This window comes from Gallinula chloropus (genome assembly GCF_964237585.1).
Source record: "Gallinula chloropus genome assembly, chromosome: 23".
Taxonomy (NCBI): domain Eukaryota; kingdom Metazoa; phylum Chordata; class Aves; order Gruiformes; family Rallidae; genus Gallinula; species Gallinula chloropus.
Genome location: NC_140108.1, coordinates 7,422,576 through 7,444,243, shown reverse-complemented (window position 1 = coordinate 7,444,243; position 21,668 = coordinate 7,422,576). Strand labels below are relative to the sequence as shown.

The following is a 21,668-nucleotide window of genomic DNA, read 5'->3' as shown; positions in this document are numbered from 1 at the left end:
ACAAATAAGCTCTGAGCATCCCTTCTGGCCTTCGGGTTCTGCAGCCCCAGCTGCCCTTCCAGTCTGCAGCTCTATTCCAGGGAAAAGGGATGAACTCCAGTGGAAGATCAATTGCATTGGTGGCACCTGTGCTGTAAAGACGACAGGAACCAGCTCTGCTCACGTTCTCCTTAGCTAAAGGGCTGAGGAAATCCAGTTTCAATGCCCCTTCTGTTTGCTTACCCCTCCCAGTGAGGGGGACACTAGGGTGTTAGGCAGAGAAAAGACACATCCAGGGGAGCACCACAGCAAGGGGAGCCTGAGGGAACCCACACACAACAGGGGAGAGGCCACAGCGACTCAGTGCTGCAGCAGCAAGGATCCTGAGGGAACATCCCATCAGCAGCTCTCCTCCCAGGTGAGGTGCCAACAGCCCAGCTCTCCTTCTGGCTGCAAAGCTCTGCTATTCCAGCTGCAGCATCAAGCTGCCCCAGCGATTCAGAATCAAGATGCAGGGGGGTGATCCCAGTTTTCCTCAGCCAGGAGCAGCCCACCATGGGCTTAAAACTCCTGGGACCCACTCCCTGCTTGCTCACAGGCTTGTTCTGCAAACTGGCAGCACAATGATGCTGGCTCCTCAGTGCCTGTCTCACCCTGCAGCAATGCAGACAGCACACAGGGGAGTTCAACAGCTCCTCAACACGGGCACTGAAGCCCAGGAAGGAAAGGTAACCACTTCACCCTTCTCCAACGAGGTCTCAGCCTCCTTGCTTCCCTCTCTCCCCAGAAGCCACTGTTTGGATGAGCCCAGTTCCAACCCAAAGTGCTCCCACTTGCCCAAAGAGCGTTGCAAACCAGCCTCCAGGCTGGTCCAGCCCTGCACAGAGCTGAGGACTAAACACTGGAAGAGAAGCACTTCAAAGTGCTCAGATCAGCAAAAACCTCCCTCCCAGCCTTCTCCCCCCTTCCCCTCCTTTTAATTGAGTATACCCACAAATCAAAGATGCTGAGGCACAGCCAGTCCTCCAGTTCACTTAAGCTAATTAGCATCCCTGCAAGAGGGAGCGAGCTCAGTGGTCTAATATTAGACAGACGATGCACTTACAGCCCATCAAGATGACACAACGTCCTCTGGGAGCACGCAGCTCGCTTCCAACATCCACTGCCATGCAGGGAGAGGGGGGAAAAATGGGATGGGAAGAGACAGTCAGCCATGGAAGATGTTAAGGTTTATCTCCAGAGTCTGCAGAGGGGCAGCAGAGCCATTTCAAGATGTTTTCATCCTTCTCCCCCCCCCAAAAAAGCAGCCCAAGATGGGATATTGGAATAAACAAGCTACCTGGAAAGCCCAGCTGTGAAAGAGCATCTCTAGTCTAGAAACAGTGAGTATGAGCACCAAGCTTGTTTTGGGGCAGAAATCTGCTAAACCCATGAAATCCCCCTAAATCCACCTGGCCTCAGCTCAAGGAGGAAACACAGCCCTGCCCAGGGAGCCAAGGGTGACACACACAGACCCTCTGCCAGGCAAGCACCAGCCACAGCTCCTACTCCCCCAGCTGCTCAGAGACAGAGCTACAGACTCTGCTACAGCAGCAGGGCTTGCTGCAGAAGGTTTTCACCCACAGCCTTCCGTGGGATGCACAGGATCTGTGCTGCCCAGCACTGCCTCTGGGATGGGACAACACAGCTGTGTGGCAGCACCAGGGGACAAACAGGCTCAGTGAGCACAGAAAGCAGCTTTCAAGGTGCAACAGGAGGCACAGGGAATTCATGGTGCTGGGGTACAGTCAAGGCACAGGAGCTGGCAGAGGTATTAGCCAGACCAAGGTCTGTGCTGCAGTGGTGATGGAGGTCATTTGTGAAGCCACCAGGCAACCAGAGAAAGCAGGAGAGACAATGGATGGGAGAGCACAAGCTGAGGAGGACCAACAATTCATCTGGGCTTGAGGCAGGACAGGGGATGGAGCCCTGCACACCCCCAGCCGTGCTGCTCAGCCTCCCAGAAGAGGCTTCCTAGGAAGAACCACAGAGACCAATGGACACAGGAAGAGGAGGAAAAAAACCCCACAAATGAGAAGCAAATAAAGAAACCCCCCCTGGTCTGAAGGCTCACCACATTGTTATTCACTTGGCAGCCTGTGCTGCAGCCAGACTGAAATTAGCCAAATTGGGTATGAATTATTGAAAGCACTAGAGTCCCATTTCCTCTCTTCATCAAAGAAAGTGATTCCAGGGAGCTGAAGATGCGGGAAGAGCAGCAGTTTTTCAAGGAAAGGGAGGGAAAAAAGGCACTGCTAGAATGGCTCTTGTAAGGAGCAGTGTGCATCTCCTCCAGCCCACGGAGAGGAGGAGGCTGTTCCATTCAACCCCGGGCTGTGAGACCTGCTCTGTCCTCTGCCCCATCCCCTGCCCAGCCACACAGCACATCAAAGAGCTCAACCACTCCTGGAAGTCATCCCAAAGGAATGCAGGACCTTTGCAGAGTGTTTAATAAGATAAACAGACCAAAGTCCCACTCCTGGGTAAGGATTAGCTTGGAGCAAGCCCAGGCAGGTCCCAGCAGTCCCAGCAAGCAGCTCTGACAGGCAGAGCCCCACAGGGCTCTCAGGCAACGCCTGGCCAGTCCTGGGCAAAGGCTGGCCTGCCCAGTGCTGCTGGGATGGGTGGAAGGCTGGGGCAGGTCAGCTCTGTCCTTCCCACTGGCACAGCCCAGCTCCCGGGATCTCCTGAGCTCCCCTCACATCCCTTCTGCCAGGACAGCGTCTGTGGGTACCCAGGGACAGCCCCCCCCCCAGCCCAGGGTGCCCCAAGCCCCATCCAACCCAGTCTTGAGCCCTGCCAGGGATCCAGGGGCAGCCTCAGCTTCTCTGGGCACCCTGTGCCAGGGTCTCCCCCCTCCCCAGGAAGAATTTCTGCCTCCCAGCCCCTCTCCATCCCCCTCCTGCAGCTGAAGGACATTCCACTGAGCCTGGCCCTCCCTGCCCTCAGCACCAGCTCCTCTCCAGCTCTCCTGGAGCCCCTCAAGGGGCTGGAAGAGGCTCAGAGCTCTCCAAGAAGCAGCCCAGCTCTCCCAGCCTGGCTTCAGAGCAGAGGGGCTCCAGCCTCTCTGGATCCATGGATCATCTCAGTGGCCTCCACCAGACTCACACCAACAGCTTCATGTCCTCCTTGTCCTGGTGACCCCTGAGCTGGACACGGGGGGGGTCCCACAAGAGTCCCCTCCCTCACCCTGCTGGTCACACACAGTCCACACATGTAGCTGGCCACGTTCTGGGAGCAGCCACGTCTGATTTACACACCCAGCATGTCCAGCACAGGGACCCTGACTGAGTCCTGGCTCCCAACCCTCCACCCAGCTGGAGGAGGGAGAGACACACCACCCCCTCCCCCCCATTCTACATGCTGGCTGCAGGATGGGGGCAAAAGGGGTGTCAGGGAGAGGCAATGAGACAGAAAAGCTGCACCCAGGTCCCACACCTTGTGACAAGGAAAGGCAGTTCTGTGGAGCCAGGGGATGCAGAGGGTGAAGGAGACGCCCACAGCCACGGGCAGTCAGTCTAGGAGATGGTCAGGGGAGAGGCTCAGAGCCAGTCTTGTCAACAGGATCCAGCAGGAAGCATCACTCTGCTCCCACCCCCTCTCCCTGTGCCCCAGGGGAGCAGCTGCCCCTGCAGTGGGATTTCCTTGCAGGCACACAGCCCCCAGCACCCCCACCCAAGGCTCAGCCCCCTGCAGCAGGGCCCTGTGCCACAGCAGCTCCTGCTGAGTCCCCGGAGCAAGACAGATGCTGGTGAAGCACCCTACAGTGGGAAGCACCCAGAGGAGGCTGCAGGGAGCACAAGCAGCACATGGATACGTCTCAGAATGGTCCATTACAGCCACTCACACCACCCATGGTCCTTCCCTCTTCTCCAGCCTCCTCTTCCACCCCCCTTCTGCACAAGGAGGATGGGACAGGGAGAAGGCTGCTACCCTGTGCATCCCCACCAGCCAGGAGGTGATGGACCAGCCCCAGCCCAGCAGCTGGGCAGGAACAACCCACCACAGGAGGAGGCACAGAGCCTGCAACAGCCTCTCCACAGCAGAGCTGACAGCAAAGCACCGTCCCCCTACAAAGCTCTTAGAGGAGCAAAGGAAAAGCAGAACCAAGAGCACATGGCCAGGGCCCAACACTTGTCATAACTGCACAGCCAGCCCCAGGGAGAGACTTGCTGTCTGTGCTGCTCACCAAGAAGCCCCAGCTGATCCTGCAGAGAAATGCAGCAGGATGTGCCAGAGAGGGAAGCAGGGCCAAAGGAGCCTTCCCAGACCAGGAGCCTCCCACACCAGATTAAAATTCCATAGGAATTTGCTAAACAAATGGACTCTTAGCTACTGCCACAAGCCCATGGGATGTTTTGCATTACTGCCATGGCAGGGAGGCAGGAAACAGCCCCTTATGCTTGGCCCGTGCACAGGGCCCCCCACACTAGCAATGCAAGTGCCTCCTGCAGACACAGGTCCAAGGCTGCAGATGGGGCAGCCTGACTCCATCACATGGCACCAGCCACAGTACCCAGCTCCACACACCCCTGCAGCACCAGCACCTCACCCTGAAGTCCCCGCGCTCCTCTGTGTCCATCTGGAATGGGGCAGCCCCAGCTGAGCTGCCTGCCATACCCATGCTGCCCCAGCCCATGAGCAGGGAGGCAGAAAGGGCCCCCCCATCCCCAGCATCACCCATCCAGTGGTGGATTCTCTGCCCATGGTTTACAACACTGCTAGCTAACTCTCACCCTCCCAAGACAGAGGTGTTGATGCTCTTATCTTCAATTCAAAGTAGAGCCAAGAAGAGGCAGGAAGGGGGGGAAAAAAATCATCAAAACCCTATTTAAGAAGAAACCCACACACTAACCCTCTTCCAGCCCCCTCCCTCACCTGATCTGAAGCACAATGAGATGCCAGGGATGGATTGAAAAGAAATAGTTGCAGGGGTGGAGGAGAAGGGCTGCAGAGAGACCAGAGCATGGGAAGTGACCACAACCCAAAATCACCTAATGCAACCCCATGCCAGCGAGTTCCTTGCTGAGAGGAGCCCACTGGCATGCCTTCCAGTCCCTGGAAGGAGCCTGAAAAGAAAGAAGGTTTAGAAGAACAAAACATCTCAGTTCTATGCAGGCACAGACCTAGCAAGAGAGAGAGGAAGGAGTAAAAGTGAAGAGGCAGAAGACAGAACAGAATGCACGGTGCAACTTCAAGGGAGATGCTTTCAGAGAGGTACTGTTCCCAAGCTGACCAGACACACCAGCACACAGAGAACTGGAGGAAGCCCAGGGCTACCACCAGACAGGAGCTTGCCCTCATGAGCTGAGCTGGGATGGAAGGGGCCCCTCAGCCTTGGCTGTTCCTACACCCCTCCAGGCACTCACCCCATTGCCTCAGCTGCAGGACCCACAGATGATTCTCCCCCTGACCCCAAGAGAAGGCACAAATCCCCCAAGGATGGGCAGGCTTCACCCCAGCTTCCCTCCCAGTCCCTGCACCGTTTGGTCAGACTGCTCCTCCTTCCTCAACAGCATCACTGGGACTCGACCTCCTGCAAGAAGCAGGGGGGTGCTGGGAGCAGGGGGATGCACCAGGTTCTCTCTGGCTCTGCAGACAAGAGGCACGCAGGGGGATGTCCACAGAGCTGGAGACAACCTGGCACAAGAGGCACAGAGGAGAACACACACTGCAGGAGGAGATCAAAGAGAGAAAGAGAAAAACCCCAAGTTATCTCCACGGGTAGAAACACAGGAGAGCTGAGGCTGCAGGGCTGGCTGCAATTCTCCCACAGGAGTAATTAATAGGATGGCCACGGAGATGAAGAGTCAGAGGAGAGCTCTGGGCTGGCAAGAGCCAGGATTTCAACAGGAGTTAAGTGGCAGCTCTAAACATATGGAGCATCTGCAGCGCACTGCGTGTTGAACACGTGCCAGAGCAGCTCCAGCACGGGCAGCTACGTGGGGAAGAGACTCAGAGGTCTGCAGGCTAGCTGCATGGCAGAGCCCCAAGGCACCCCATCAGCCCCCTCCAGCCCGTGGGCAGGGTGACACACAGCACCACACACACTCACAGTGCTGCCTACCCCAAGGGAGCAGCCCCGGAGCTGCAGCCACACCAGGGCTGGAGTTGGTGGCTGAGGCACCATGGGCAGCAGCCTGTGAAGCGAGCAGGCACCCCAGAACGGGTTTGGGATGGCTGCTACATGTGCACAGAGTGGGTCAGTCCTCAGTCTTGCACTTGCTGCTGGAGTATGTCCCATGGGGGAGGCAGAATATCACCTGCTGCCCCCTGAGCCAGGCAGATGGGTCCTCACCAAAAGGCTCAACAGCCCCTCTCCACTTGGCTCATGGGCCCTATTTTCCACGTTACCTGAGAAGCTGTTGTATCCAGTTCTGGGCTCCCTGGTATGAAAAAAAGACAAGGATCTCCTGGAGAGAGTCCAGCAGAGGGGTACGAAGGGGATTAAGGGCCTGGAGCATCTCCCCTGTGAGGAAAGGCTGAGTGAGCTGAGGCTGTTCAGCCTGGAGAAAAGAGACTGAGAGGGGATCTGATCAGTGTTTATCAACACCTGAAGGGTGGGACACAGGGGGAAATGGCCAGACTCTTCCCAGTGTCTGTGGGGACAGGACAAGGGGCGATGGGCTCAAGTTGGAGCACAGGGAGTTCCCCACCAATCTGGGGAAGAACTTCTTCCCAGTGAGGGTGAGGGAGCCCTGGGACAGGCTGCCCAGGGGGTGTGGAGTCTCCTTCTCTGGAGAGATTCCAGCCCTGACCTGTCCTAGGGACCCTGCTTGGGCAGGGGGTTGGACCCCATGGGCTCTGGAGGTGCATTCCAGCCTCTACAGTTCTGTCACACCGCACAGACCAAGGGTTCCTTGAAGGCATCTGGACACACATCTCGACCCACAGCAGGACCTGCTGGTAGCCCAGCACGTGCCCGCTGTGCCCAGCGCTGTGCCCGCGCAGCCAACGTGCGCGCGGCTGTTCCCAGGAGGTTCAAAGTCCACACACGGCTCCAAGGCTGGGGCTGCAGCCCCAGCTGGGGTGACTGCCCCAGCGCTGATGCACATGATGCCACAAGCAAGGCGCCGCGTAACAGGAGCTCCGGGTTCTCATTAACCAAGGCCCTGGCAAAGGTTTGATCCCGACTTCCTTCCAGCCAGCCAGCTCAGGATGGCGTCACCGCGCAGCCCCTCCCACGCCAGGCACACGTGTTTAAGCAGAAATAATAATCATCCTGATTTTCTTCAAGCACAGTTGTGATCAAAGCGAAATGCGAGGCACACACACAGGGGAAAGATCTCCCAGGGGGTAGTCAGCTGTTGGACTCCAGGAGAGCATGCTTGCTGGAGAGGTGGGAGGGGTAAAGAGAGGACAGCGCTGCACCTAGCACAGAGCTCCCTGGCTGCGTGTCCTGGGATGCTCTAACACCCAGCTCCAAGCCCTCTTCGTGCAGTACCAGCATCCAGGGCACAAACACAGCACAGCCATGGTTAATTCTTTCCCCAGGATGCCTCATCCAGATGTCCTGAAGAGCAAGAGGAAGCCCACTCCTGGTGCTACACAGCATTGTGTGCTGCTGGGCCAGCCCCTTTCCACACAGCCCCCCCCTCAGAGGGGCCAGAGCAAACATCCTCCTTCACCCAGGGACCCAGTCAGAGCCTCCTGCACAAGCCCCAGAGCTGCTGCTCTGCCATTCAGCCCCAAAAAACCCTCCCTCCAGGTACCCTCAGTGCTGAGCCAGTTTGCTGAAGCCTGGCATCTCAACTAGAGCCACTCAAAGCATTTTTCCTATAATTAAGCATAACCAAAGCACACAGCTGCCCTAACCTGAGCTGCTTCACAGAGATGCCCCAGCTTGAGCTTCCCCCCCCCTTAAGACAGGAAAGATTTTGATGTCTAGGTTTTTCCCAAGCTGGAGCTACAGGAGATGAAGATACTCAAAACATTCATGTTTTTCCACTCAGCTGCCACCATTCTTCCAATTCTTTCTGCAAGAGCACTCCCAAGGTTTGTTTTTGCACTCAGGGAGCAGCGTTCTGGGCAGCTCTGCTTTGAACCCTCCTGCAGGGAGCTGATGGGAAACGAGTCCTGGAGTGAAGCTCTCCGACTCAGGGCTCAGCAGCAGTTCCCAGGATGGCAGGAGCAGGTTCTCATGGCTGGTTTTGCATCACATCCCAGGAGGCAGCAGGGCAGCCGTGCTGGAGGGACCAAAGGGACACTGATGGACCTCAGGAGAGGCCTGAGCTTTGGGTAGAGCTCAGGGGAAGCTGAGAACTTCAGAGTCAAGTTTTCTCTCCACGCTCTCTACAGCAAACCTTCCAGCACCCAGGATACTCACACCATCACCAGGCTTCCAAGATGCTGGAATTAGAAAAGCAAGTCCACCCCATATGACAAGAAAGGGAAGGGAAACAATGCTTAGTTTGGCAGCATCTCCCCCAAACTCTCTTTACATCAGTAACTCAAGGCTGCCTTGCTTTTGTCATGCCTCAGCCACACCATGTGGAGGAATCAGGTCTGTCCCACCCAGCAAGCTGCCCAGTGGCTGTTTTCCAGCCCCCTCCGGTCCCCTCTCTCCCCACACCAGCCAGACTGACCCTAACTCTGCGTGCCAACAGCATCCTGGTGAGCTGTCAGGAAGAGGAAGCCAGGGAAGCAAGGTGTGCAGCAAGCAGCCTTCAGGGAAGAGGGGAGGCCCAGAAAGAATCATCAGCCCCCTGGCATCAAGAAAGGTTCACAGAGCAGGGAGGAAAGACAAGCCCTCCTGTAACTGCATGGACCCACAGTTCCAGCGTGCAGTGAAGAGCTGAGGCATGCCCAGCTCCGGCACCTCCAGCTCCCTTGTGCAAGAGCACAGGAGTAACACCAAACGAGCCTTCCTGATGGCACCACCTCAGAGGACGTGCTCAGAGACAGACACAGCCACCTACAGCTTGGTGCACGCAGGCACCTCACCCCTCTGCCCTCCTGGGGAACACCAGTGCAGCTCACAGTAGAGGACCAGGACCCCCAGGACAGCCCAGGGTGGAGGACACTGGGAACTGCGGTTCCATCACCACCCCAGCCCAGTCCGTGGCTGTGCCCCTGACTGCAGCAGGTCCCAGCTCACCAACCAAGGCCACCTCCAACACATCAGGGCCTCTACCCAACAAGAGAGTTTTGACTCTTTCCCTACTCAAAGCAAAAGCAGGGATGGGTCCCAAAGATCAGTTCTACACCAAATCTCTGGTATTCAGAGGAAAACTACATCTCTCATCTTTCAAGGACCTCAAGGGACAGCACACTTCAGCACGAATAGGAACCACCTAGCTCAGCCACCCCAGCTCCCATCCAGCACCAAGAACACAGCAAGGTAGGAGAAGACACGATTCTTCCAAACATTGGCTCAGGTTTAACAGAAACAACCACACAGGCACCTTCTCCTCCCACTCCATACGGTGCAGGGATGGAGCAGACCTTCCAGGTGCAACAGAGAACACACACACACAGATATTTATATATGGAGGCAGAAAACCTCCAGCATCCACCCCTCTTACAAAAGCCACTTGAGATGGATGCCTCTCATGAGGCAGTTTGCTGAGACAGCTCTCTCCAGCCTCCCAGACCCAGAGCTCGGTCATTTACCTCTGTCAACATTCACAGCTGGAAAAAGGGGTTATGGCCTCACCCCAGCACATCCACGGGGAGGAGGGAGCCAATCTGTGTGTTTATTTGTTGTCTGTGCAGAATTCCTGCATTCCTTCCCCTTGTTTACTCATCTGGACATACTCAGACCCCAGCAAAAGGCTTTTTGGGGCACCACATTCCCCCATGAGCTCAGAGCTCTCACTGGAACACAGGACAAGCGTAAAAGGGGGGAAGAGAGAAACCAGGACAGCCAGCAGATGGGTTCTTACAGAATTACACTTTCAAGGTGGTTGGGCAACAACTAGACGAAAGATCAATTCTCTCTGGAGAGGCACATCTCCACAGCTTCACCACAGGATAACCCATTAACTTATTAAGTCTAAGCCTACAGGAACAATCTAATCGAGGTGTGAAACGTCTGAATTCCCTGGTAAGCACCAGCTCTGTGCTTCTGTTAGGGCAGGGCTTGCAGCAGGGATGCTCCTAACCCCACCAGGCTCTCCTTAGAGAGGGAGAACCTTGTGTAGCTCCAGGCCTGGAGGTTGGTGTCCCTGCCTGTGGCAGGGGGGTTGGAGCTCTGTGACCCTTGGGGTCCCTCCCAACCCAGAGCATTCCGTGCTTCTGTGACTGAGAACCGGCACCAAATCTGCAGCGAACACAACGTGAGAGAACTTGGCTTAGCTGCACCTTGGCTGCCACCGCTGCCTTTGACAACAAGGTCACTGCCAGGCGCCGTCTCCAGTCCAGAGAGCAGTGCAGCTCTACCCCAGGCACAGGCAGCAGGACTGATCCACCTCATCCCCAGCACCATCATTTACCCATCAACCACCTACACACCAAGAGGACGAGGCAGCCAACCCATCCTGCGCGCTCAGAGCGCCCCGAGGTGCAAAGGAGGGGGGGGGCAAGCCAGGCACCCCGGGCTCCAGCCTCACCTTCCACGCAGTGCTCCACCTCCTCCAGGTTCCGCAGCGTTATCCGCATCAGGCTGGAGTTCAGCATCAGCTCGTTGCGGTGCGCGGGCCACAGGTACTGCGGGGCGGGGTTGACGAAGAAAATCCGCGTGTCGCCGGTCGAGACTTGGTTGTCACAGATTAAGGGGTCCCCAAAGCCGCCGATCACCACCTTGTTCCCACCATCCAGGAGGATCTCGTGAGTGACGATGTCTCTGCCTTTCAGGTAACGCCAGACCCTCACCTTGAGCGGGAAGGAGACAGAACAAGTGAGATCATTTCACAGCCAGAGACCTCCAGAACCTTCTGGATGGGTTCAATTCTTTTACCACGTTGTCATGAGACGAGCAGGGGTGGGTCAGGCTGGCAAAGCCTCCCAGCAGAGCTCATTTCGTTAGCCATCCCTCTCCGAGCACAAAACGCGTGGGCAAAGCCTGAAGCACGTCCCACTCTTTCCACCAAAGCTGGAGCCGACTCTGCAGCCCTGGTACTCAGACCCCCAGCCCTGGTACTCAGCCCCCCAGCCCCGGTGGTACTCAGCCCCCCAGCCCCGGTACTCCTCAGCCCCCCAGCCCCGGTACTCCTCAGCCCCCCAGCCCCGGTACTCCTCAGCCCCCCAGCCCCGGTACTCCTCAGCCCCCCAGCCCCGGTACTCCTCAGCCCCCCAGCCCCGGTACTCCTCAGCCCCCCAGCCCCGGTACTCCTCAGCCCCCCAGCCCCGGTACTCCTCAGCCCCCCAGCCCCGGTACTCCTCAGCCCCCCAGCCCACTGCCCACACAGCGCTGTGGGGAGTGAAGGGGGACAGACCTCGTGTGGCAAGGGGCCCCTCAGCCACACCAGCTCCCTGGCAAGGGATGGAGACACCTCATCCCCCTGCGTGCCTCAGGGCAGGATTTGGTGCCCAGGGCAGGATTTGCAGCCCCATCCCACCTCTCCTCCCTTGGCAGCGGGCTCCAGCCCAAGGCCAAGCATGCTGCCAGCCCAGTCGCTGCTGTGGGAGGCTCAGAGCAGCCTGACAAAGAGCCACCCTGCACCAAACCCTGGCTCACCTCCCTGGAGGGACCCACCAACCCAAACGACCCTCTCTTCCTCTCCTCACTAGCCCCAGGGAGGGCTTGCCTTGCCCACCCTAAGTGCAAACACCCACCAAGCCCCTGGCACAAAGGATCCAGGGGCTGGCAGAGGGTAACCACATCCCTTCCCTTTGTTTGGGCAAGAACAATGGCTCCAGATAAGCTGCAGGCTTCCCAGCAATCACAGGAGAGCCCAGCAAGGTGGGGGGTCCCACGGGACATGAAGCAGGGGCAGAGGTGGGGTGGGTGGGAGAAGGGTGAGCAGACCATGACAGCCTCTGCAGCTCAGACCTGGAAAGCTGCTGGAGACTTTCCCTGGCAGAAAGAGATGCCTCTGCCACACAGGACCAGTAAGGCAGAGGGTGAGCTAAGCAACCCTCCCCTCAGACCTTGTGCTAACCTTTATGCCCACAGGAGCAGCTCCAGTTGCCACATGACCGGCTACGTCAGGGAACACTGATCCCAACAAGGGATACTGTGCTTAGCAGGGACTCAAGGAGCAAAAATGACTTATAAAAATACTTCAGAACCGACCCATTCCTGCCCATTGCTAACAAAGAATCCCAGTTCATAGGAGATCCACTTCTGGACACAAGGGAGATCCAACTCACCTGCCACTGACCCTTTCTATGCACATGAGCTGTGACCCCAGCACCTGCAGACACAGGGTTCAGGGACAGGACTCGAGCCCTGTCAAGGGCAGTGTGTAAGTCTCAGCCTTGCCAGAGGAATCGCCCTTCTGCTCCCAGGCAGCACCCACCAAGGTGACAGACCCCAGTAGTACCATCCTCCTGGAGACACCCCAAATCTCAGCAGTGAGATGTATGGAGGGAGGAGAAAACACTCCCTAACTAGAAAAAGAAAAGAAAAAAAACCCAAACACAACCAAACAAAAACCCTTTGAAGGGGATGTCAAATGGCTGGAAGCCCCCAGCCAAGGGAAGGAAAGGGAAAGGGAGTCTTCTGGCTCTGGCAAGGCACCGGTAACCTTGGGAAGACGACAGATAATACTCCATGTAGAAGCATCAAAGGCCACTTACATTCCCATTAAGCAACTAAAGAAAAACCTTTGCTTTAGCAGGCTGGATTCCCTAAAATACACAGAGGGTTTGGCAGGGGGAGCCCATTTCCCTTTACTCATCCAAGCTTCAAGAAGAAAAATAAGCCCTGGCCACAGGAGCTTGCCCGCTCTCCCTCCTCCCACTGCCCACAGCTCCAGAGCGGATCCTGGACCTCACTGCCAGCTCATCCCCCTGCCCAAAAAAGGCGAGATCTGCGCACAGCCACAAGCCAAGCTCAGGAGGGGAGAAACAGCCCTAAAAATTAATCCTTAGCACACGCAGGACACCAGAGACACGGCCCCATCTGCTCCTGGTCGGTTCGAAAGCCTCTTGCTGCCTGTGATCCTGCGGCAGGAGAAACACGAGGGACGCGGAGCCGAGCCGGGGAGTTGTGTGGGATGGGAACAGCTCATCAGGGAGCTGCCCGGGGTTCCAGCCCGGAGCAAGGGCGGCCGCTGCAGCGCACACGGGTATTACCGTGACCGCAGGCAGCCCTGGCCCGCAGGCAGCCCTGGCCCGGCGTGCTCACAGCGTGCTTCATCATGCTGGCTGCCAGCATCTCCCTCCCACCGCAGCCCGAGCGCCCGGTCACCCGGCTTCTCCAGACACCTTCACCACCCAAAGAGCACCGAAGCAGGTGGGGAGGCAGTGGCTCAGAGAGAAAGGGGGTCTTGATCCCCCCCCTCCTCTCTGAAACAGGCACACGTGGCTCTAGAAGCACAGTTCTGAAGGGAGTGCAAGGGGCAGAGGAAGGATGCTCAGCGGGCACCCAGGGCTCTCCCAACTTTGGGACACTGAGGGTGGCAGGCAGGCAGACAGTCCACACTACAGCTTCTGTGCTTGACATACAGGTCACAGTGAGGAATGTGTTACAGCCACAGAAGAAAGTACAAGAGGAGACACTATCCCACTCTGGAATTAACCCTTTTTATCTGCACCTGCAGTGCCCCAACCTCAGGTGCTGCATTCCCCTCTGGGGCTCTGCAAGACCACACAGACAGATGGACTCAAACTTTGGCAAAGACCTCTGTGCCACCATCCCTTCCCCCCACCACGGCAGCCCCTCCTGATCAGCACAGACCCACATCAAGCTGAACCAGGGAATTAAGTCGGTGACACTGTACTCTGCGGGTGCACCTGAAGGATACGGACAAAGTTTGGGAGTGGATTCTAGTCTCAGAACCTCCTGCTTCCCACCCCTTCTCCCAAAGGGGTAACATTTGCCCTCTGTGGAGAAGGACTCTGCACTTGATGGGTCTCAGCTCCCAGCCAACCCAGATCAGGGTCCCGTGATCCTGACAGCAGCCGCTGTGTATTCCTGAGGTAAGCCCAGTCCTTCTGCATACCCGAGATCAAAACCCACCCCAGGTATAAACACCACGGCGACAGCTCCTCTGCAGAAGCTGCACACGCCTCACCTGCCCCCAGATGCAGAGAGAGGTTAGCTAGAGGCATCGCACCCATGTGCATCTCACGCTCATCAGCCTTCCAGCACCGCGCTGAGCGATGCCAGAGCACAACTCACGTGCAGAACCAGCGCAGCCTGCACGCCATGGGTCCCCAGGCAGTCCAAGTCCCTGGGCAGGGGTCAGGAGAGGGGCTGAGCCAGCAGCACCTTTGGAGCCGCCTGCGCAGCCCGTGAGGCAGCTCGGGGAGCTGACCGCCCGCCGGGCTGCACGCTGCCCCGACAGCACCAGCTCCCTCCAAGAGAGAGATGGCATTCACCCAGCAGACAGAGCGCGGTTCAGATGGCAGGGAAGGGTAGCTGCAACGGGCAGCCTTTCCTCCCCTCTCAGCTCGCAGGAATCCCCATACAGACACAGAGGCATCTGCTCCATCACACGCAGGTGGTGCTGCATGACACCCCCCTCCCCTCCTCCCCCAAAAAGGACCATTCTGGGGCCACCTGCGAGCACAGCACCCCAGGTGAGCCGGGGAGGCAGGGTGCTAAGGAGCACAGCTCGCAAGCCCCGGCTAACACAAGCCTCCTGCTTCCCCCAGCCGGGCCCAGCTGTTCCTCCAGCATTTCACACCAGCACAGCTCCCCGTGGTTGTGCTTCTGCCCACAGTCAAGTTAAGACACCTTCCTCCAGCCCCACCTCCTCCTCCTCCTTCGGCAGCAGCCCGCAGGGCAGGCGCTGGCTGCGGAGAGGTGAGGTGCACAGCAACCAGGGCAAAACCCAGGAACACAAAGAAGAGGGAGGGAAAAGGGGGGGGAAAAAGGGGGGGGGGGAAATCCAGGAGGCAGGTAGAGAGCACAGCCCGAGGTGCCTGCAGAGAGGCTGCAGCCAGGGATCTTCACAGCTAGGTCTACAAGGAGGGGGAGACTAAATCCTACCCCCACCTCTGAAGCAGATGGTAATTTGAGTTAATTAGCAGGGCTGCTCTAGTCATACACCTCGGAGCCAGGCCACAGCATTGGTAAGCAACATCAGAGTCCACCAGCTTTCTCCCCCACCCTCATCCTCCTTAATGAATGGATGTGAAGGCACCAAAGACCAAGCAATTACCTGCAGGCCATCCCATTCATCATCACACACAATTAAGACCTTGTCGCTGGTGACTCACCTGCCTCACCAAGGGCTGGGGAAGAAAAAGGAGAGAGAAAAAGAAACCTAGACTGGAACCTAGACCCAAGAGGTCCCTTCCCTATGGCAGGCTCGCTCCCTCACTCTTTGCCAACAAGCACATAAAACCTGGGATTAAGACTGTTTTACAAGGCTCCTGGCAGCTCCAGGGAGGCAGAGCAAGAACAGCAAGGACTTTATTTAAGCAGAGCCTTGCAAGGATATATTTTAAGTGTAGCACAAAACGGGAACATAAAAGGATTTTCTACTACACTGTGGGGGAGTCCATCTCAAAGTAGGGAATGGGACCAGGGCTAGCAAGTGCCTGGCAGGAAGATGCTCTGAGAAGAGCCAGCCGTGTCCGCAGGAGGAGAGCTGTCACTCCAGGATGAAGTGAAGAGGGTCCCCACTAGATTTCAGCAGTTGTTAAAGATGCTGGGTATGGGCTAGCATCAGCTCGGCTTGCAGCTTCACCAGCTGCCAAATCCTTCCCCCTAAGCACACATCACCCCCCCCCCCCCCCCTTGCCTGTCACTCTCCTTACCCTTCTTCCCCTGGCAGAAGCTGGCTGCCCCTTCCCCAGGAGCTGGTGGATCATGGAACCCACCTCCCCCAGCAACTTCCACACCCAACCCTGGCTGGAGAACAGCCGCCAGTACCCCCAAAATACGGGCTCTATTGTTTGGAACAGGATCCACATCCTTTGCAACACTTCCTATAGCACATATAGAACCTGTATGTGTCCTATAAATAGGCACTCTGCTCATAAATACCAGGTCAGGCCAGAATACAGCACATCAGAGGACTCCTAAGCTGGAAGGGACAGTGCCAAAGCAGGAAGGGACAATGCCAGCACACGGGCTGTCAACAGGATGAACAGCATCACGGTGAGCCTGGGAAGAGGAGCGAGTCCAGTGCCCCTTTTCCCACCTCAAACCCCCCCATAAAGCAGCACACGAGCCAGTTGCAGAGTGGATTTTGATTTTGGGAGTTCTGTCAACCTGCTCCTCCTCATTATTCATCTCCTCTGGTAGCAAATGAATGGGCTGTAGCTATTTAAGGGTGTTTATCTTACATTAACTTCACATTTCTTGTAATGTGATGTGTTGTAATGTGCTTATCTTCATCCATCAAAGGCTTCAGCTGGGAGGGTTTGGAGTTTAACTGGGAAGAACAATACAGTCCTGCAGCACTCAGATATTCCCATGCCTGCTCCCTCACAGACCACCCAGCACCCGTAACACTTGCTATTTTGGGTGTGGGCTCTAGGGAACTCCTACCTCACACTTGGCCCTCGCCTTTCCTCCTCAGATAAAGAGCCAGACGAGATAAACCTGGTATTTGGAGGTAGCCCCAGGGCCTAAGGAACAGTTACTGGAGTATGACAGTGAGTAGGACACGTGTTTTCTCAGGAGCCAAGCAGCAAGATCCCTCCTGCACCCTGGCTCGCTCCAGCTCTGCAGTGGCACCAGGAGCCAGGGGTCAGATTTAACACCCAAACCACCCTTCTGGAGTCTAGGTGCTTGATAATAGCTGAACAAAACCAAAATGAAAGTATATCTAGCCCTGCAACTGCTGCAGAACCCGCAGTGATTTCAGTACTTTGTGAGATCTTGGAGTGAAACAGGCCAACAGCTGCTGCAGAGTCACACGTTTACAAGCCATGAGCATCACACCCTGCTCAGTCACAGTCAGGAGAGATTTATCTGCTTTCAGGTCCTTAAGACACCCCAGGTCCCATTTCAAAGCTCTTTTTCCTGCAAACACACTACAAACATACATTAAGCAGCACGTGGAGCACACTGATGTATATAGATCAAGGGACTGACAAACTGCTGCTCTCAGAAAATCACAGCTGGGAGAGCCAGCAGCACTGCCACGATGGGACAGGCACTTTCATCCAGGGTAGGAGACAAGGTTTTTCTCCTTTCACTTTCTTTTACAGGACTCCAGGACTGGAGTGATGTTCTGGGGACAGGTTCTGGCCTCCAGGAGCTGTTATGTCACTCGTAATGGGCAGAAGCAGAATCCCACGGTTAACTCCAGAGTCAGCAGCATGAGCCTCCTCCACAGCATTGCTTGGGATGGCTCAGGGGAAGGGCTGGGGGGAGGCAAGAGACCCTCTTCCCAAGCTGAGCAACGCAAACCGTGCTTCAGATAAAGCCACCACCTGCAGACAAGGTTCCTCCCCACACACTGCTCCCTACCTACTCTCTGTTGAGCCCCATCCCACCCTCCCAAAGGCAGAGCAGGTTAACCACCACAGGGACACGGTTTCCCCAGCCCAGAGCCTTGCTCTGATGCAGTGAGATGAAGCCTGGATTTTACACCAGCCAGCCAGACACCTGGCTACGTGTCCGCAGCGGCAGAGGCGAGACCCAGTTCTCAGACGAGCCTTTCTGCCTCATCACCAGCTCCACCGGACCCCCTCCAGCCTGCCCACACCACAGCCCCTCGCCCCAGCGTCAGGTGGCCCGCATCCCCCCAGCCATATGTGCCCCAAGCTGCCGCAGGACACCGGCTGCTGGCAGCAGCTTATTAGTTTTCCACATAGCACCCAGGATGTGCCAGACACTTTGCAAACATACGGTTCCCCTGCGCTCGCCCGGAGGGTCTGTGATCTAATTTACGAGAGCCGGGTACAGATTGTGCCACGCAGCATCCCAAGGGGCAGAGCAGAGGGGGCAAGCGCGGAGCTGCGGGCACCAGCTGGGCGGGCAAGAGCTGGTCAACTAGTTCCCAGGGCTGAGACAGGCTCCAAGAAGAGAGGGCGATGCCATGGTGTAAAGTTAACCTCCCTCCGCACCCAGCAGCGCATCACCCCGGGGCCCCTGCTCGGCGCTAACCGCAGGCAGGAACCGCAGCAGGTTTTTTAAGGATGGGGAGAAGAAGGGATGGGGTAAAGAGGAAAAGGCAGTGTTGCTGCATGTCCTCGCAAGCCTGATGCCTGCCCCGGGAAGGGTTAAGCCATACAACACGTTTTCTGACACCCGGGAGGATGGTATTTCAGGTTGATCGGTACTTTACAGTCTCTCTGCTTAGTAGGGGAGGGGGGGGGTGGGGGGGAGGGAAAAAAAAATGCCACGAAAAAACATAGCCAGAGGCCAGATTGGTAGTTAAACAATAGCTCGAACTAGAGGAACTCAAGATGCTGCGAAACTAAACAGGGAGCCCCGAACGAAGCCAGCGAGCGGCTGCGCGCACCTCCGGCAGCCCCAAAACGCTGCCAGGGGAGAAAGTTGGGAGCGAGCTCCGCATCACGGGGAGGAGGGAAATGCCCATAAAAAGCAACCTTGAGAGATTGAGAGATTCTCACCACCACCACCACCACCTTCCCCCCCCCCCCCCCCCGCTCCACCCCCCCACCCCTCCACTGCCCCAGCTGCGGGAGCTCTCCCGAGGAGGGGAGGGAGGGAGGGAGGGAGAGAGAGACTCCACAGTCTAAAAATACCTAATTACCCACCAAAGCTCCAATAAAAACCACATGCGCCCGGCGGGGAAAGGCGCCTCAAAGTTTCCCCCCCCCTCCTTTTTCATATACAACCCCCCCACACACACACACACCCCCACCCCTTTACCTTGCAGGAGTAGGTGTGGTGCACGGGGTCCACGTTCATGATCTCCTCCACCGTGCCCGTGAGCACCACGTTGGCCTCCTCCTCCCGCCGCTCCAGCTCCCGCTCGGGGCACGTCGCCCCGCCGCCGCCCAGCGCCACCGCCAGCAGCCCCAGCAGCGCCAGGGCACCCGCCGAGCCTCCTACCCCCATGGCCCGCCGGCCCAGGAGGGTTCGGCCCGCGCCGTTCCCAGCCCCGACGCTGACGGTGGGTAGACAAAAGCGGCCCCGCTCGCAAGGCGGCAGGGCTGGCGCAGGGAGGAGAAGGGCTACTTTTGTTCGGGGAGGTGAAAAGGAGGGAGGAAAGAAAGAGAGAGGGAGGGAGGGAGGGAGGGAAGGAAGGAGGGGAGGGGAGAGCAGGGGAGGGGAGAAGGAAGAAAAATCCCAAGAGGAGGAGGAGGAGGAGGGAGGAGAGATCTCGCTTCCCCTCCGAAGCGGCGGCCGCGGAGAAGCGCTCGGTCCCTCTGCCTTGCCCCTGTAAGAAAGCCCGCAGATTTGCATGCAATCTGAATTGCTGATAAGGAGGGAGCGGGGGTAGGGGAGAGAGGAGAGGAGAGGAGAGGAAAGGAAGGAGGAAGGGAGGCAGCCGGCCCTGCTGCCGGCTCTTATTGCGGCGCTGCCGAGGACGCCACCCCCAGGAAAGGGAGCTCGCATCAGGTTAATGGATAATCAGCGCGCCAACGTGAGGAGACTTTTAAAGGTGTAGGGGCCGCTGCCGAGCGCAGCCGGCTCCGCCGCCCGCCCCCCTGCGCGGCAGCTGCTGGCCTGGCCACGGGGTCCCACCCCAATCCCCCTCCGGTCCGGTCCCAGGGACCGCCCCCCCCCCCCCCCAGCCCTGGACTCCGCACCCGCGGGGATGCCCGGCTCCCCGCCCCCCTCCTCGGCTGCGGAGAGCCCCGCTCTGCGCGCAGCTCCGCGGGCGCGGTGCGGCTGCCAAGGAGGGTGTCGGGCCCCGGAGCTTCCTCATTCCCCCCCATGCAGCCCCCTTCCCCGCTCGCTTTGGCATCGCCCGTGGTTGGGAGGGGGCTTGTCACCAGGGCTGCTCCTGTTTTACCAGTGGGGAAACTGAGGCCCGAGCTGGCCCGGCTCTGCAGAGCTCCCACATCACTTGCGCCTGGTCCGTCACCCTCTGCATTGTTCCCACGGGGAGATGGTGCTCAGGGTGCTCCCACACCTCATCCCAAGCAGGGCAAGGCCACCCTCCCGCACCGGCACAGCCGGTGTCTGCCCCCGGAGCACCGTGACCTCCTGCCCTGGCTTTCTCCAGGGACTGGACGGCGGTTTTCCCAGATGTCATGTGCAATTACCGCAAATATAAAACGAAAAGTTAAGTGGCACCAGGGGAGGGATATTGTTTCTCACCCTCCATAAATTAGCCGTCGCCCCCAGAGGCATTTTACAAGGCTGTTTTACTTGATGGCCTTAAACAAGTCCTGTTCATGACCCAGGCCAAGGGGGTGGATTACCAAGCGCCCGGTGAAGTTTAACCACACCGACAGCCACGAATCCAGCACAGGACACGACGTGCCCCGTGTCGGTGTCTGATGAGCACGTCTCAGTGCTGAGCACGTGTTAAGGCTCCAGCGATGACCATCCATCCGGTCCATCCCGTCAGGTCTGTGCTGTGATTGTCCGACACCCCAGAGCCTTCTTCTCTCCCCTGGAACGCAGACAGGAATTAACTACAGGATAGGAATAAATTAATCTCCCTGAGTGTTCGAAATGCTGCCCTAGCCTGCTTTCTACCTCAGAGAGGATGAAATACCAGCGATGGTATAAATCTGTCTGGAGGTATCACGGGTTTTGCAAGGAAGACGCACGGTGAGTGTTCTGTCTGAAGCTGTGTCACTTGGCATCTCCACGGTGTCTCTACGGGCTGTGCTGACAAACCCCGTACCCTTTCCCAGGTCCCCTTCTGCTCAAAGCTTGAATTTCTGGCCCGTACAACTAAGGTCCCAGCCCAGCACTGGTGAATCACAGAACCACGAAATCATAGGGGCTGGAAGGGGCCTCGAGAGATCATCGGGGCCAACCCCCTGCCAAAGGCTCCCTTTTCACCAGCACACTGTGTTTAATCCCCTCAGTGAGGACTTCAGAGGTAAGATTTTCATCAGGAAATGGCCCACAACATACTGCAGGAAACATGGCATCACCTTGCCAGGCTTAACTCTTCCAAACCTGCACCCCTGTAGGAACCCCAGGGAGGAACAGGGGGGGTCCCTGCGCTCTCCGCTGCTGAGAAGAAGGTGCCGCAGGGCACAGGGACCCAAAGCAGGATACACAGTGCCAGGTTTCCTCCCCGTGCCAACTGGAAAACCTCACTGGCACACATGGCTTCAGGATGAGGGGTGAGGGAAGACTCCATCGCCAGCCAAGAGCAACGTGGAATCCAGGCTCCTCAGTCATCACTGCTACCCAGCAGAGGTTCAGCACAAAGGGCTCTGTTATTACACTGCTGCTATTATAAACTCAGGCACCCAGCTAAAAATACTTCCACACCCAGTGGATTATTATTTTTTGCTGTTTTAATTATTCATTTTTATTGTATTCCTCGAGCGCTGCTCGCCTGTAAGGCACCAAAGAAAAACCCCAACCCCAGCTGAAGGTGGAAGAAACCAGCCACAATATTCTGCTCCCACACTTTGCAAAGAGGAGAAGGGGAGAAGTATTTACTCTTGTGTTTGTAGTATTTTCTGTTTGCGAGTTCTCTCCTTCTAGCCCCACCTCACCATCTGCTTTCAAAGCTGTGAAGAAGAGGGGAGGGGAG

General features: G+C 57.3%; 1 protein-coding gene across 1 annotated transcript in view; it reads right to left on the bottom strand.

The window, feature by feature from the left end:
* Positions 1-19,054, bottom strand: part of AGRN (agrin) — a gene marked incomplete at both ends in the record, with an annotated part of 115,470 nt that extends 96,416 nt beyond the window's left edge. Inside the window, 2 exons of the mRNA XM_084274452.1 lie at positions 10,569-10,830; positions 18,866-19,054. Coding sequence (XP_084130578.1) covers positions 10,569-10,830; positions 18,866-19,054 — 451 coding nt within the window. The remainder of the gene's footprint in view (positions 1-10,568; positions 10,831-18,865) is intronic.
* Between the last annotated feature and the right edge of the window lie 2,614 nt (positions 19,055-21,668).